Genomic DNA, 14023 nt, shown 5'->3' with positions numbered 1-14023 from the left:
GCTTCTTCCCACACAAATTTGGAATGATATATAGCTATTTTGCTTGATTTTCAACTATAAACAGGCATAAGAATATCGTTCTTCTTTTCTAGCATTACTGAAATGCCGAAAACAACTTTGGTTGAATGTATTTTGCATTTTCAGGATGCATTTCCGGTAAGAATAATAACATATATAAAGAGGACTGTCCTGTGAATTGTAAGGATACTCTTAACTTATGAATCTTCATGCAAATCTGTTTCGTGCATATTTAACCCTGGATTATTCGAATATGACTTTGAGTTAAGCTTATGCACTCATGTCAGTATTTTGTATTTTCAGGATGCGTTTCCAGAAAACATGGTACCAAATGTGAAGATGACTGCCCTGTGAATTGTACGGATACATGTGAGCAGGATACGGGGAATTGTAATGGTACATTATTAATTCTATTTGTTGATTTCCTTAATTGAGAATATTTGGGTTTATTTAATGTACATATGTTTGATATGGCATTAAACAATGAAACCTTATTTCAAACTCGGAATCGATGGAAACCACAGCAGAAAAAAAGCAGGACATTGCGGAAGCGGAAACAAACCTTGCTTAATCAAATTGATCTGGATAAAAGTATGCATGTTTTAACAACAAAGCGAAGCTGATACATTATTGGTATTTCAACCATGAAATTTTTTTTTAACTTAATATCAAATAGATATATTTCGTCAACTGACAACACCAGGTTCAGAGAGATAATGATTACGATCGTTTTAATAAACTCATTGGAAAACATTTGTTCCCTTTTCCGATATCAAGTAAGACATGTCTGGTGTTAGATTGTTTGGTGATTCCGTTATTATTTTGTTTTATTCTCATTTGAGAACGTGACACATCATTATTAGATTAACAAAAATTTACATGGCGAGTATCGTCGATTGAGCACTAGGCACTTCCCCTTCCCCGATATCTGGTCTTGTTCACTTTGAACTCATGATTCTCCATGCAAATCTGTTTTGTGCATATTTAACCCTAGGTTATTCGAAAATGAGTTTGAGTTAAGCTTATGCACTCATGTCAGTATTTTGTATTTTCAGAATGCGTTTCCGGAAAACATGGCACAAAATGTGAAGATGACTGTCCTGTGAATTGTAAGGATACCTGTGGACAGGATAGGGGAAATTGTAATGGTAAACTATATATTTAATTTGTTGATTTCGTGAACTGAGAATATTTGTTCCCTTTTCCGATATTAAGTAAGAAATGTCTGGAGTTAGTTATTATGTCTGGTTGTTCCGTTTCTATATATGTTCCTTGTTTTCATTTTGGAACACTCCTTATTTGAACGGACCAAAACTTGCATGGCGAATAGCGTGGATTAAGCAGGGGTCGCTTCCTCTTCCGGAATACCTGGTCTTGTTCACTTTAAACACATGTCAGTATTTCCTCCGGTGTTTTCCTGCCTGTCTGAATCATCAATATTATGTCTTATGGAAACGGACATCCTTCGTTCGTATACATACATATTTTCAATATCTCAGTAAACACCACTCAATCAAAGAAACAATAAAATGGAGAAAAAAAGACCTCACATCTTTATCAGAAAATATATAACATCTATAAAAACATTTAATTTACTCTACATGTTTCAGATATTAGATTCTTCATTAATCTGATGCGATTGCACTTTTTGAAGTCTTCTTGAAAATATGAGAATAAATTTTGACAAATTTGTTTAGTTAATTGTAATACAAGGTAGTGATTAAAGGAACGTTGTTACTCTATCTAGGTTACTAAATTGAATAGGAAATAGTTCATGGAATGTATTTCATATTATCAGAATGCATTTCTGGAAAACGTGGTACTACATGTGAAGATGACTGTCCTGTAAATTGTCAAGATACATGTGAGCAGGATACAGGCAATTGTAGTGGTAAGTTAAATTTCTTTTTGTTGATTCGCTGAATAAAGCTTCGTCGTTTAAAAAAACGTAATGGCTCTTTGACAGGACAAGAACATCTTACCTCGAACTCTTCAAATAGAACAGGATGGTTAATTGTGAACAAAACAAACTTTTACACGGAGAGTTTTCGAAACGTACATGAATAACAGGACAAGATCTTCTGTAAGCGCAGGTTAGCATCGATTACATTAAAGTAACCCATACGTTTAATTATTGTGTTCATTCAATTCATAGTAACACTGTTTGAACATGCACATGCACTTGGGTTTTTTTTAATTTTCAGATATATAAAAATTATCAAATTTATTTAATTATTAGGTTGTTACACACCCCAGTCTGGATTTTGACTATTCTTTCGATCACTGGATTTTCCTCAGTTGCCTGATATTTAAGCTCTTAACATCAGTCGAGACTTAGGGGGACGAAACAACAGTTTTTGACTCTGTTGTTACTTATTCGAATCCATATCAAGTGACAATGGTTCGGGAATTCAGTTTCCTATATAACTTCAAATTTAGGCCCTTACCATTAAAGAAGCTGTATCTTAATCTACCTTTTAAACAGTTTTATTCACTTTCATATATAAAATCTGTGCATGTTTATTGTACATTTTTACATTGTATTTGAATTATTACGTCACAAATTTGTAGCTTTCGTGGCGTCGCCTCAAGAAATCTTCCTCCAATCAAATCATAAGTACGGCAGGTAAACCCTTAAAGTTTCATCTATCTTTTTTATGATTTCTTCCCTTTTTTAGTGTAAGCGTAAGCTTGTTCTGTTCTCCAACGAAGACATCAAACCTATGTTTTAAATGATCATACCACGAATATCCATTTAACAAAGAGCATATTCTGAAATTACTGAACACATCCATATGTGTATTACAAATACAATTACTTTGGATGGCGATTTAAGATTCACTACAAGGTGATTTAAAGGATTACTAATATTTTTTTATCTCAATGACATAAACAGAAAACGGTTACTGTAATGGAAACGGACCTTCATCATTTTAAGAAATCTATATTATGTACACATGTAACCTGGATCTAGCACTACTGATATAAGAATGGCACAAACACCAAATATGCAATATTTACAAGGCTTTATTACACTACGTATACCCGTATATATATATTAACACATCTCCAAGATACATATCACTCAGAATACCACTCCCATAACCAAGCACACTCGTACCATTATTGTATCATTAGTTACAATATCCTAGCGTACTGATATCCACAAAGTAACTCAGTAGTCATTCACATAACGCCCAGCACAGAAATGTTCACAAATGTTCTCTAAATCCTTCCCATTGACGACGGCTGCTCCAGTCGCAATACTCCACGATACAGAAATATGGTAATCTGCTCAGACACAAACAGTATAAGTCATCTATGAAACCGCTTGCCCTCATAGGACACCCATCAACAGTCAACAGACCATCTGTCCACACAGGACACCAGGAGTTACATGGTTGTCAACATATGTAATAATTCATACAGTTGTCCACACAGGAACGTATACGCCAGTAGACCTGCCCGCACAGGACTGCGTTCACTAACTACTTCGCCCGCAAAGGACTGTATAAATGACCGTCTTGCCCAAAAAAGGAGTCAAAACTAAACAAAATGTGTATTATATTCTCAGATAGAATTGTACTTATCGGTACGCACTTTATATACATGTACATTGATATGCAACAAATGCAAAACACAAACTGTATTTGGGGCATTTCAACATAAACACGCTCAAACGACAATTCCACCGCTTCGCTTGCTCACGTGTATTTCGCAACTTCCTCCCTACTAACGTTCACATTATGAAACCGTATCCTGTGTATCAGTATTATGATATATACAATAAATTATCATAATGAAAATACAAAGGTAAGAAAACGTCGGAATCATAAAATAAAATAGATGTACAGCGTTACCAAGATATTATCCACAGGATATGTGTTTATATATAATTATATACCATTAAATGACAACACCTGAAGTACTATTCTCACCTTCACGAACTGTGATTTGTTTTTTATGTTTAATAACCAGAGTTTGCACACCTTGGTAATAATAAGTGAAACTTACGTATGTATGTTCCTCGGGTTGCATTTTTTCATCGCGATGATTTGGTAATGAGAATATCGTTAAGTATCAAAAACACTTAGGTTGAAATAATGACATAGATACATGTACATAGACATTTTCTTTCCCAATAAAATTGCAAATAAGCTCAAAATAATAAGTCAACACTGACATAAATGTACAAAGAGCATCACATTTTCAGGATGTATATGTTTGTCCAATTTCCATGAAATTAACGACAGTTTAAGTATTGACGTAAACAAATGATATATAGATCAAAACGATGATAAAATGATTATAAACTTTAATGAGTTCGGCAAGTTTTGTTTTCCTTTAAAACTGTCTCATTTATTTCAAAATAGAGCCTGATTCAAAAGTTGAGCTTAAGAATTGGACACTACATTGTACAAGATTCCCGTTTATCTTACACAATGAATCACACACATTAACATTTTTTTCTATGGCAATAAAGGAAAAAAACAATGGTATCCACTCAGAGCGAAATGTTCACTTGATATATTATAATCAGGCATGTCATGTACAACAAATAATATGTTGTTATAGATAAACCTCATATTTAACAAATACATGCAAGATTTGCCCATATGGAATCACACAAACGCGTTAATGAACCGTATATCAAATGTGTTTGCATAGACATGTTAAAATCGATATACTCGTTTAAATTATGTAAATATCTATATATGTGCAGGCTGCATAGGAGGATTTTTCGGGACGTACTGTATGGAAAATTGTAGCAGCAATTGTTCCGAATGTGAACAGGAAAGCGGAGTATGCACGAGTAAGTCAACTGGTAACACAATTGAACGAAATATGATGAATGTCATTTATATGTTATCGACAAATATAAAACTTAATGTCCGTTAAAATGAAGAATGATGTGAAATACTGCATTAATATTGATCTTTCATCTAATAGATTATTTGATCCTTGGCTTGTTTTGTTTTCAATAGAATGCATGACGGGTTTGTACGGAATGAATTGTAACATGTCATGTGGTCACTGCAGCATTTGTGAACAAAACTCTGGTGTGTGTGTGACTTGTGATCCTGGATACGAAGGAATTTACTGTGAAACAAGTAATTACTTTTTTATGAACCACCGAAAAAAATAATCTTCCCATAGTTCATTTTGTTGGATATACACAGTAAATACGACTATTATCTTCACTTTCGATTTGATAAATTTGCTCAAGGTTGCTTTTTCTTACATTGCAAAGCTTAAGTCTTCGTACTTTTCTTATTCAGATCATGTTATTGAATTACTGTATATAAATGCCTATACATTTGTCCAGAGCAAGCCGAAGTGTCGGATAATCCTACGCCATCGACTAACGCAGGGTCGATAGCCGGGCCTATAGCAGGGGTACTTGCTATCCTTGTCATCGCCGTAGTTATAGCAATATATATCAGAAGGTGTGTACCATGGGAAAAATCAATCTGAGACTCGGTCATTGCCAATGCCCTTTTATTAGTGTTTGATAATAACAATCATTTGTGCTGGTAAATCATGACTTTATTGATGAATGAATAGTTAAATTATTTGATACTAAATGCATACCTGTATATGAAATATTTTAGTGATAGATTTAACAAAATAACATTGTAAGGTTAAGAACTTTTTTGTGAGAAAGGAACATTTGGTTTGTTAATTGCTAGTTTTATCGCGCTGTGGATCAAAACTTGCTTAAATTATTTTCCATATAAAAGCTATGACTGCTCTGTGTGATCCGTGGTCGCAGCTTTATGGAAAAAAACGCCTCCGATCTTGATCTGCGATTGAAAAGTCAGACACTTTTCTGGCATATCTTACGCCTCTTTTTTTTTTTTTTTTTTTCCATTGTAGAGTTATCTATACAATTTCACATAGAGTAAAATTCAAGTATAGACTATTTGTCCTTAGCATGCGTTTCGTTTATGCTCTTCATTTATAAAGATCGATAGGCTCCTTGATCATACAATATTTTTTCCATAGACGTCGACAGAATGCTGGTAAACAAGACACCTTTGATGATATCGGACGTTCCAACAAGCTTCACAGGAAAGGCCAGAGCAAACCGTTAGAAACAGAAAATTCTCGTAGCGAACCTGTGGTGCCCCCCGAGCATAATGTGTACAGCAACGTCCTCCTAGGTGATCATTCATTTAATACATTTTATCGTGTATTTGTCATACGATGATCTCTCGAAGTATAAAGTTGAAATAGCACTTTGCTTCAAAATTATCTGAATGTTCAATTTGCCTGCAACAGATTTCAATGAAGATCCAGATTATCCAACCAAAGGTACCGGAAACGTGTATGTGAATGCGGAGCAGGTAGCCAGTGCCTCTCGCTCTGGCGATAGCGTTTACTATAATTCCGGCCCTGTTGGATTTCCCGTTTCCACGCTCAAATCTTTAGTACACACAAAGATGCAAAATAAGGCTAAGGCGTTCGAGAATGAGTTCAAGGTGCAGTATATTTTTTATGTGAATGAATGAATCATCTTGAAATTTATATGACAACTTTAAAGTTTAATACGATAACGTAATCGATAACTTTCAATGAAATGGAACTTGTTCTTGGAAAGATGTTTTCCGATTAATGCTGCTTTTCGTTTTAAAAGCACATACTGCACATCTATTCATAATTTTATTTTTGATATAGTCAATACCATATGGAGCTTTACATGAACATAAGATTGGAATGCTTCCACAAAACAAAACCAAAAATCGATTTAAGACCACGTTTCCCTGTAAGTATAGCCTTTGTCCTTCTGTTGATAAATTAGTTTTCTATTATTGTCACAGATACGGTGATTACACCGATTACATTGTACTTTATGTGGTTATTATTTAAGTACTACAGGTGACCGATTATGACATTGTAGGTGTTTGCGGTTATTACTTAGGTACTTGGGTGTTCGAAAAAATAACAATGCAATATGTTTCAAATGTGGAGCTATCTACAAGATATCATTAATATGCAAAATTACAATATCAATCGAAAAATTCAATGGAAAAACATTTTGATTGTATTAAAATAAGCTTTGATTTCTTTTATGATTTGGCATTAGTAAAATAAATACAGAGATATTATTTCAATCGGGATTCTATTCTTGAAATTATGAGGAATATCTGAATGTCTTAATTCGGATGTTTGTACTAATTCTTGAATCGTTATGATTATATCAATGGAAAAGGTACTCCGAAAATATTGCTTGTGTTTAGACGTATGCGACGTATTAAAGAATATGTTGATTCTGTTTTACAATGTTTTCAATGATGTTAGGATGTGGTTTCATGGAACATTTTAATCTTATTTTACAGATGATCACTCTCGTGTTATTCTTGACAAAGTTCGGAATGATCCGCACTCGGACTACATCAATGCTAACTACATCGATGTAAGTAGAGCCAACAGTAAAGAGCTCTGTATCAAAATCCATATTAAGACTGTTATATAAAGATATAATTCTTACATTTCAAAGTTTATGACCTGAAATGTTTTTTTCGATTTTCTCAATTGAGGAATACCTTACCAACTATGCATGTGATAAATATGACATTAAACCAGATGATAATTCATATCCATATATATTTTACAGAGTGTTACAAAAACGGCAGCATACATCGCAACACAAGGTAAAATTTGGTTTTTTATACAATTGGAAATATACCACATTAGTGCATACGTGCTTTCGGCTTTAATCATGCTATATAACTATTGCTTAATTCGAGGTAAGTTGATTACGAGACGATATATCATGATACGATCAATAATTTACTAAAGACCCACACTGGTGACTTCCACCTTCAACACAAATAAGGTATATATGCCGTCTGTCCTTGACAGGAACGAAATTATACAGCTGTTTTGTTCTTAATGGATATTTTACCGATCTTAAGCACATATTTATATAAAATAAAAAAAAAAACTCTTCAAATATAGAAGAAAAGGTGATGGTATGTTTTTAAATGAGAAAATAAAAAATATATGTGTAGAATGAACGCTTTCGCATATAAGAATATGAACATTTTACTTAGGGTCACGCCAAACCACTATAAGTTGATGTCCACCATTACAATGTAATTTGAATTAGAACAGACTTGGTAAAATATTAGAGATTATTTTTAAAATGGTGATGACTTAACCTTTAGTAGAGCTATGGAATTTCAGTGATGGTAGGCCAGCAACATAACACATTTTTCATTAAATCATAATAGTGTCTGGAATAAAGTATATCAGCAACTATCATTATTAAGACTTCGGTTTGTGTTTGAATGATATATGTGGGTTTTAGGGAAATGGGATATTTTTGTATGAAGTTCTTACACTCACCAAAACAAATTTTCTTGAAGCTTGAAGTATTTTTCTTTCTTAGTAATAAATAAATAGTAAATAAATGATAAAGTAAATATACAGCTTATAGGGTAAAATTGTCAGACCAATACTTTAATCGTCTTGGTTTCATAAGAAAATCGGTTGGACACTCACCATACTTAAGCAAATTCATCCATATTGATATTATTTAGGTCCAAGGACTGGGACCGTCAATGACTTCTGGCGTATGATTTGGCAACTGAAGTCGGACAAAATTGTTATGCTAACAAATGTGGTGGAAGAAGGAAGGGTATGTCACATATATACTTTATTTTTACATAAATAAACAATTAAATTGTTTAGTAATATAATGCGATTTTTGTTTTTAACGGATGGCGAATTTGAACAGCCCACTTCAGTTGCACTGTAATCAGGTTCTGAAATTCGTCATTGTAGCCAAAGTGCGATAAATACTGGCCAGATGAAGGAGAGCCATTAGCAACTCCACATTTCAACATCATCCTAGACAGGGAACGAACTTATGCTTTTTATGTCCTTCGGGATCTTACAGTCACAGAAAAGAAGGTACATGTTATACTGCTCTCTCTCTCTCTCTCTCTCTCTCTCTCTCTCTCTCTCTCTCTCTCTCTCTCTCTCTCTCTCTCTCTCTCATTTCATGTTTTACTTTAATTCTTACTTCCATATTACTTATCCCATTATCCTATTCAGACAAAATCTGAGCGACAAATACACCAGTTCCATTACACCACATGGCCTGACCACGGGACTCCAGACTCAAACGAACTCGTCGTCTTCCACCGTCGCGTGAAGCACTATCCAAGCGCCCTCCCAGGAAAGATGGTTATTCATTGCAGGTATGTTAGGTATCCATTTCCATCGAAACCGCACGCCTTAATTATTATCTATCACCAAACACTGTCATCACCAAACCAACCCATCACTCCCGTCGTGGTTAGGGAGTTCATCATGATTATCTTTTGTTTTCAACTGTAATTATACGACTGATGAATATATCTATGTTGAAGTTGTTTGATTTACAAAGCACAGTTCATCATTTTGCATCGACAATGTTATAAATAAATGACCCTTTCTATACTTGTTTCGACACTGGTTATTAATTGTTCAAATACTAACCAGCGTAAATCGATAGACATTAATGAACTTTTTGCAGTGCTGGTATTGGTAGAACCGGAACATTCATAGCCCTCGATGCTCTGCTGGACTACGGAAAGGAGTTCGAACAAGTTGACGTTTTACAATACATCAAAACCATGCGGAAGGATAGAATCAACATGGTTCAAACAAACGTAAGTTAAGTTATATGAACTGGAAAAATATTTTTTGTTTCCTGCTTCCCGTGCTCATTTGACAATGTGACATAACTTACATGTATTGACCAATATTTACAAGGCGATAGTCCTCGATGAAGTAGAAGACACTTACTTTTCCAGAACACATGGTCTTACCCGCCTTGCTCTTTTCCAGGAGTCTCCATAAGTTACTCTAATATTTTTTCTGTATTTTGTTGTTGTTGTTTTTTCCCATAAATCTTGGGTTTAATATGTATATAAAATATACATTAACATATTTTCAGTCAGACTGATTTATCGTTTATAGATGTTTTAAAGTATTGATGTTAAAAAGAACGTAAATAAACCTTACTTGTGCAGGAGCAATACATAGCTATACACCAGCTCCTTGCTGAAGCCTTCGACTTGCCGGACACGCTTATTCCCAGAATGACGTACAACACAACTCTTAACACTCTCTCCAATGGCGGCCCAACCAACCAAACAAAGCTTAGAAAGGAGTATCAGGTGCTGACGTATTTTTGTATGGATGGTTCAAGATGACATTTGTTTATTTAAAATATTTTCTGCTATTTCAAAGAGTGCTAAGATGATCATTCTTTTCTATGTTACACCCATAAGGTTTTTTTTTTATTCTCGCTTCATATGAATAAAAAAGCCATCTTAATTATATTGATATAGGAGGTAATTTTGTTTTTAGCATATTTTCTAATACAAACGTATTGCATGTTGGATTTATATAATTAAGAAGATATATCTGCAATATTCATACTTTTGAAAATGTCATGGTGTCTTAAATGTTCGGTGTATTGTTGATGTTTCCACATTAAACCGGTCGTAATGCATAAAGTACTTTGATGACAAATATCAAGTATTTCATATTTTGTGAATCTTTGAATATCGCAATACTCACTTTCACAAAAAGTACCAAGATATAAATTGATATTCTACGTTACACATTGTTTCTGTTCCTTGTCTGAACATTGTAGTATGTATAAGGAATTTTGATATCTCAAATATGTTTTTCATTAAGCAAATACAACCCTTGAAACCACACTATGGGGAAACTGAATGCAAAGCTGCTTTACTACCGAACAACAAGATGAAGAACAAAATCTCAACAGTCCTAGCAGGTACGTTATTAACATTTCCGATTTCCAAGAATGGCACTGTACATGTATCTGTTCTGCTGAATAGGTCATTGGCTTATTATCATGAATATTACCTGTACGAATCTGCCCGATATGGTAAATTACCATAATTTAGCAAATATCATCCTTCATATTATGTATGTCCTGGATGTTACGTAAGGTACCTATATCCATATTTCATCCTTCGTTAGACACAACAAATCAATGTTTAATTTATGTAGCAAACATGGCTTCATTAACATGATACCTACCCCAGTGAGCTTGGTGAAAGCCCTAGATTCGTATTACAAAATGTATTTTAAGTTGCTTTATGTAGCAAGAAAAGCAATGTGCGTGAAGTAATTTATTCCTCTGTCTAGCGGACAAATTCAGGGCGTACCTACGATCACAAGCAAACGGCAGGACGGATTATATTAATGCTGTAGTGGTGCCAGTAAGTACATTTCACGTTTCATCTGTCTGTCTGTCTGTCTGTCTGTCTGTCAGTCTGTCTGTATCTAATTGAGCGCATTTCTGTTATTCTATCAGCAAGGATTGGGTGTCATTCCATCAATAACTGTAATGTAAATTTGAAATTACTTACTTCAAGTTGGTGTACATATACCCAAATGGATTTTTTCCATTTAGCTGCAAAAATGTGTACATATACCCAAATGGATTTTTCCATTTAGGTGCAAAAATGAACTTCAAATATCAAAAATAATTTATGAACCGTGAGTTATAAGCATAATTCGGCATATTTTTATGAACAGTTTTGCAAAAATGTCGATATTCAAATTCTAATGGAAACAGTGATTTATAATTATATGTTCCACTTATCTAGTCCTACACATCACAGACTGGGTATATCGTCACTCAGACTCCTACGGAAGACACCGTGGTGGATCTGCTGACAATGATAATGGACCATGACTGTACCACTATTGTCATCATAGATACTGACACTATTGTAAGTATATTTATGAGGCGTTACAAATTGATTACTTGAGTAAGCATATTAATACCATGTTCCTGATACATTTTGTGAAAATAATGGGGATTTTTTTCAATTAAAGAAATTAATGTTCAAACAAGTAATAATCACATCGCATGAAATTCTACGTTGAGTCAAAACAACACATAGATTGACGTGTTCAATTTTTTATCAGTGACATACTACAAAACAGCAATGTCTGTTAGGCAACCTGTCGTCAGTTATACAACACAAATGTTATTGGTTAGATAGTTACTTTTCATACAGTTTTAAATCCGGTTACATATGAATTGATGTAGAAATATTTTGGGTGTCCTTTTCTTTTCTAGTATGTATGTGTTTCCTACATATTCCTACCATTATCATATGTTTTTTACTTTTGCTTAATTCATCGCCAATGATTATTGCTTTGCTATATTCATTCATAATGAAACCGTATTTCAATAAAATATGATTTTATAGGTCTGGCTTCCTGAACAGGGTAAGGACAAATCCATTGGGGAATTTACGCTGGAACACAAAGGGAATTCTTCAACAGTTACTGATGTTGATTTGATTGAAATTTCAATTGAAAATGAGGTAAAGTTAATTGAAAATATAAATACAGGAAATAAAATATCAATTACTGTTTGATTTATGCTTTCTATTTAAATTCATTCCTATAGGGATATTGTCGTTAATTTTTGTAAGCGTGTACTAGGTGGAATCATGTAGAAGTAGAAGCTGATATCAGTTCTCGTTCAAGGGTTAAACTCGTCGGTATTGTTTTTAGATGAAAGGATTCCATGTTAAAGTCCGAGTGTTTCATCTAACTGGTTGGGAACAAGAGTCTTCAGTCCCTCAAGATTCGTCAGCCCTACTTCAGCTACTTGAACTTGTGGACAGTAGACGTAAATCGGACAACACGAAGACGACAGCTGTCATGTGTCGGTACGTTAGCTTCCGATATTGTATACCCATTTCTGAAATAGTAATACCAGAGGACCATTTGTCATCATGGCAATATGACAGCTGATCTTTGAGCTGAAAATAAATTATATTTGCTGTTATCAAGTGTGAAAGTATATATTTGTGAAAGAACAAGGAAAGAACAAGGAAACATCCATTTCTGCCAAGCGCCCCGACACGAATCACACCCACGTCTTTATGCCAAAGAAGCATGCTTCGTCAGTGGAGTAACAGAGACAGTAAGCAACTCTAAGTAAAAGTCACACCGACCGGTCTTTTTACATATTTTTATAACAATAGAATATAAACTGAGTTGATATTGGGATAAAAGATCAACTTTACCTTTTGTATTAGTTGCTTTGATTCCATTTCGTGTTAATGTGTATATATTTAATGTTTCAGTGACGGCTTTTCACAGAGCGGTTTGTTCTGTTGTATCAGCAATGCTAGAGATCAAATGAAAGGCGATGACGAAGTAGACATTTTTCAGATAACTCGACAGCTGCAAGTGCGACGCCCGGAATTTATAGTCAATTTTGTAAGTATACTTCATCGATATATTTTGATTAATTATGGATAAAATCGAAGTGTATAGTAAAATCTATGTGCACATTATGTCAATTGAAAGTCAGACTTTTGTTCGATGTTAAGGTTGCACCTCATGTTTCATATGTGCATGCGTGCGTGCGTAAGCACGTCGTCCATCCATCTGCTGTTACGGCTTACAAGTTGAGAGTTCCTATTGAAATCTAGAAAACCAAAAAAAAGGTACATGCTTAAATGCATGAATACGATGTTACCAATTAAGGAGACATAATATGTTATTTTCATGATTTTATATCTTGTAAACTGTCATTGTAGGACCAATACCAGTTCTGCTACAATATGATCAAGGAGTATCTGGACACCACTGACGTTTACATGAATTGAGCAGGATTTCATAGACTCCACACCCATGTATATAATGATTACCTAGCTATCTCTAAGGTTTACATAAACCGACGTGTACATGAATTGAACAGGACTTTATAGACTCCGCGGCGTGGTTAAAACTGACCAAGGCCCCACATATATAAATATATATTTACTGACCAGGAATTACCGTGATACCATACACGTCACTAACTTGACCAGATTCCGCACACGGGTTTATAAAATCATCAATAAATCAACGTTTACACAAATTGACCATTGATTACTTAGATATTATTATCTAGAGACCAGAGACACGTGTATTCACTGGACATCACAGACGTATATATTACTGA

General features: G+C 34.3%; 1 protein-coding gene across 1 annotated transcript; it reads left to right on the top strand.

Moving 5' to 3' along the window:
- Positions 1–321: 321 nt before the first annotated feature.
- LOC132558726 (receptor-type tyrosine-protein phosphatase alpha-like) lies at positions 322–13685 on the top strand (the record flags this gene model as incomplete). Its single annotated transcript, XM_060223322.1, has 23 exons — positions 322–414; positions 1074–1166; positions 1817–1909; positions 4742–4831; positions 5004–5129; positions 5345–5465; positions 6025–6182; positions 6313–6500; positions 6697–6784; positions 7359–7435; positions 7637–7673; positions 8565–8662; positions 8809–8937; positions 9082–9227; positions 9545–9680; positions 10044–10190; positions 10717–10816; positions 11194–11267; positions 11658–11783; positions 12270–12386; positions 12580–12737; positions 13158–13293; positions 13617–13685. Coding segments are annotated over 23 exons (2600 nt in total), but the record flags the coding sequence as incomplete, so codon positions are not given.
- Positions 13686–14023: the final 338 nt, after the last annotated feature.

The sequence above is a fragment of the Ylistrum balloti genome, unplaced genomic scaffold, assembly GCF_031769215.1.
Source record: "Ylistrum balloti isolate Yb309-2 unplaced genomic scaffold, AGI_CSIRO_Ybal_v1 Utg370816, whole genome shotgun sequence".
In the NCBI taxonomy this organism is placed as follows: Eukaryota; Metazoa; Mollusca; class Bivalvia; order Pectinida; family Pectinidae; genus Ylistrum; species Ylistrum balloti.
Note: the sequence above shows the minus strand (reverse complement) of the source record. Positions and strands in the feature narration are given on the sequence as shown.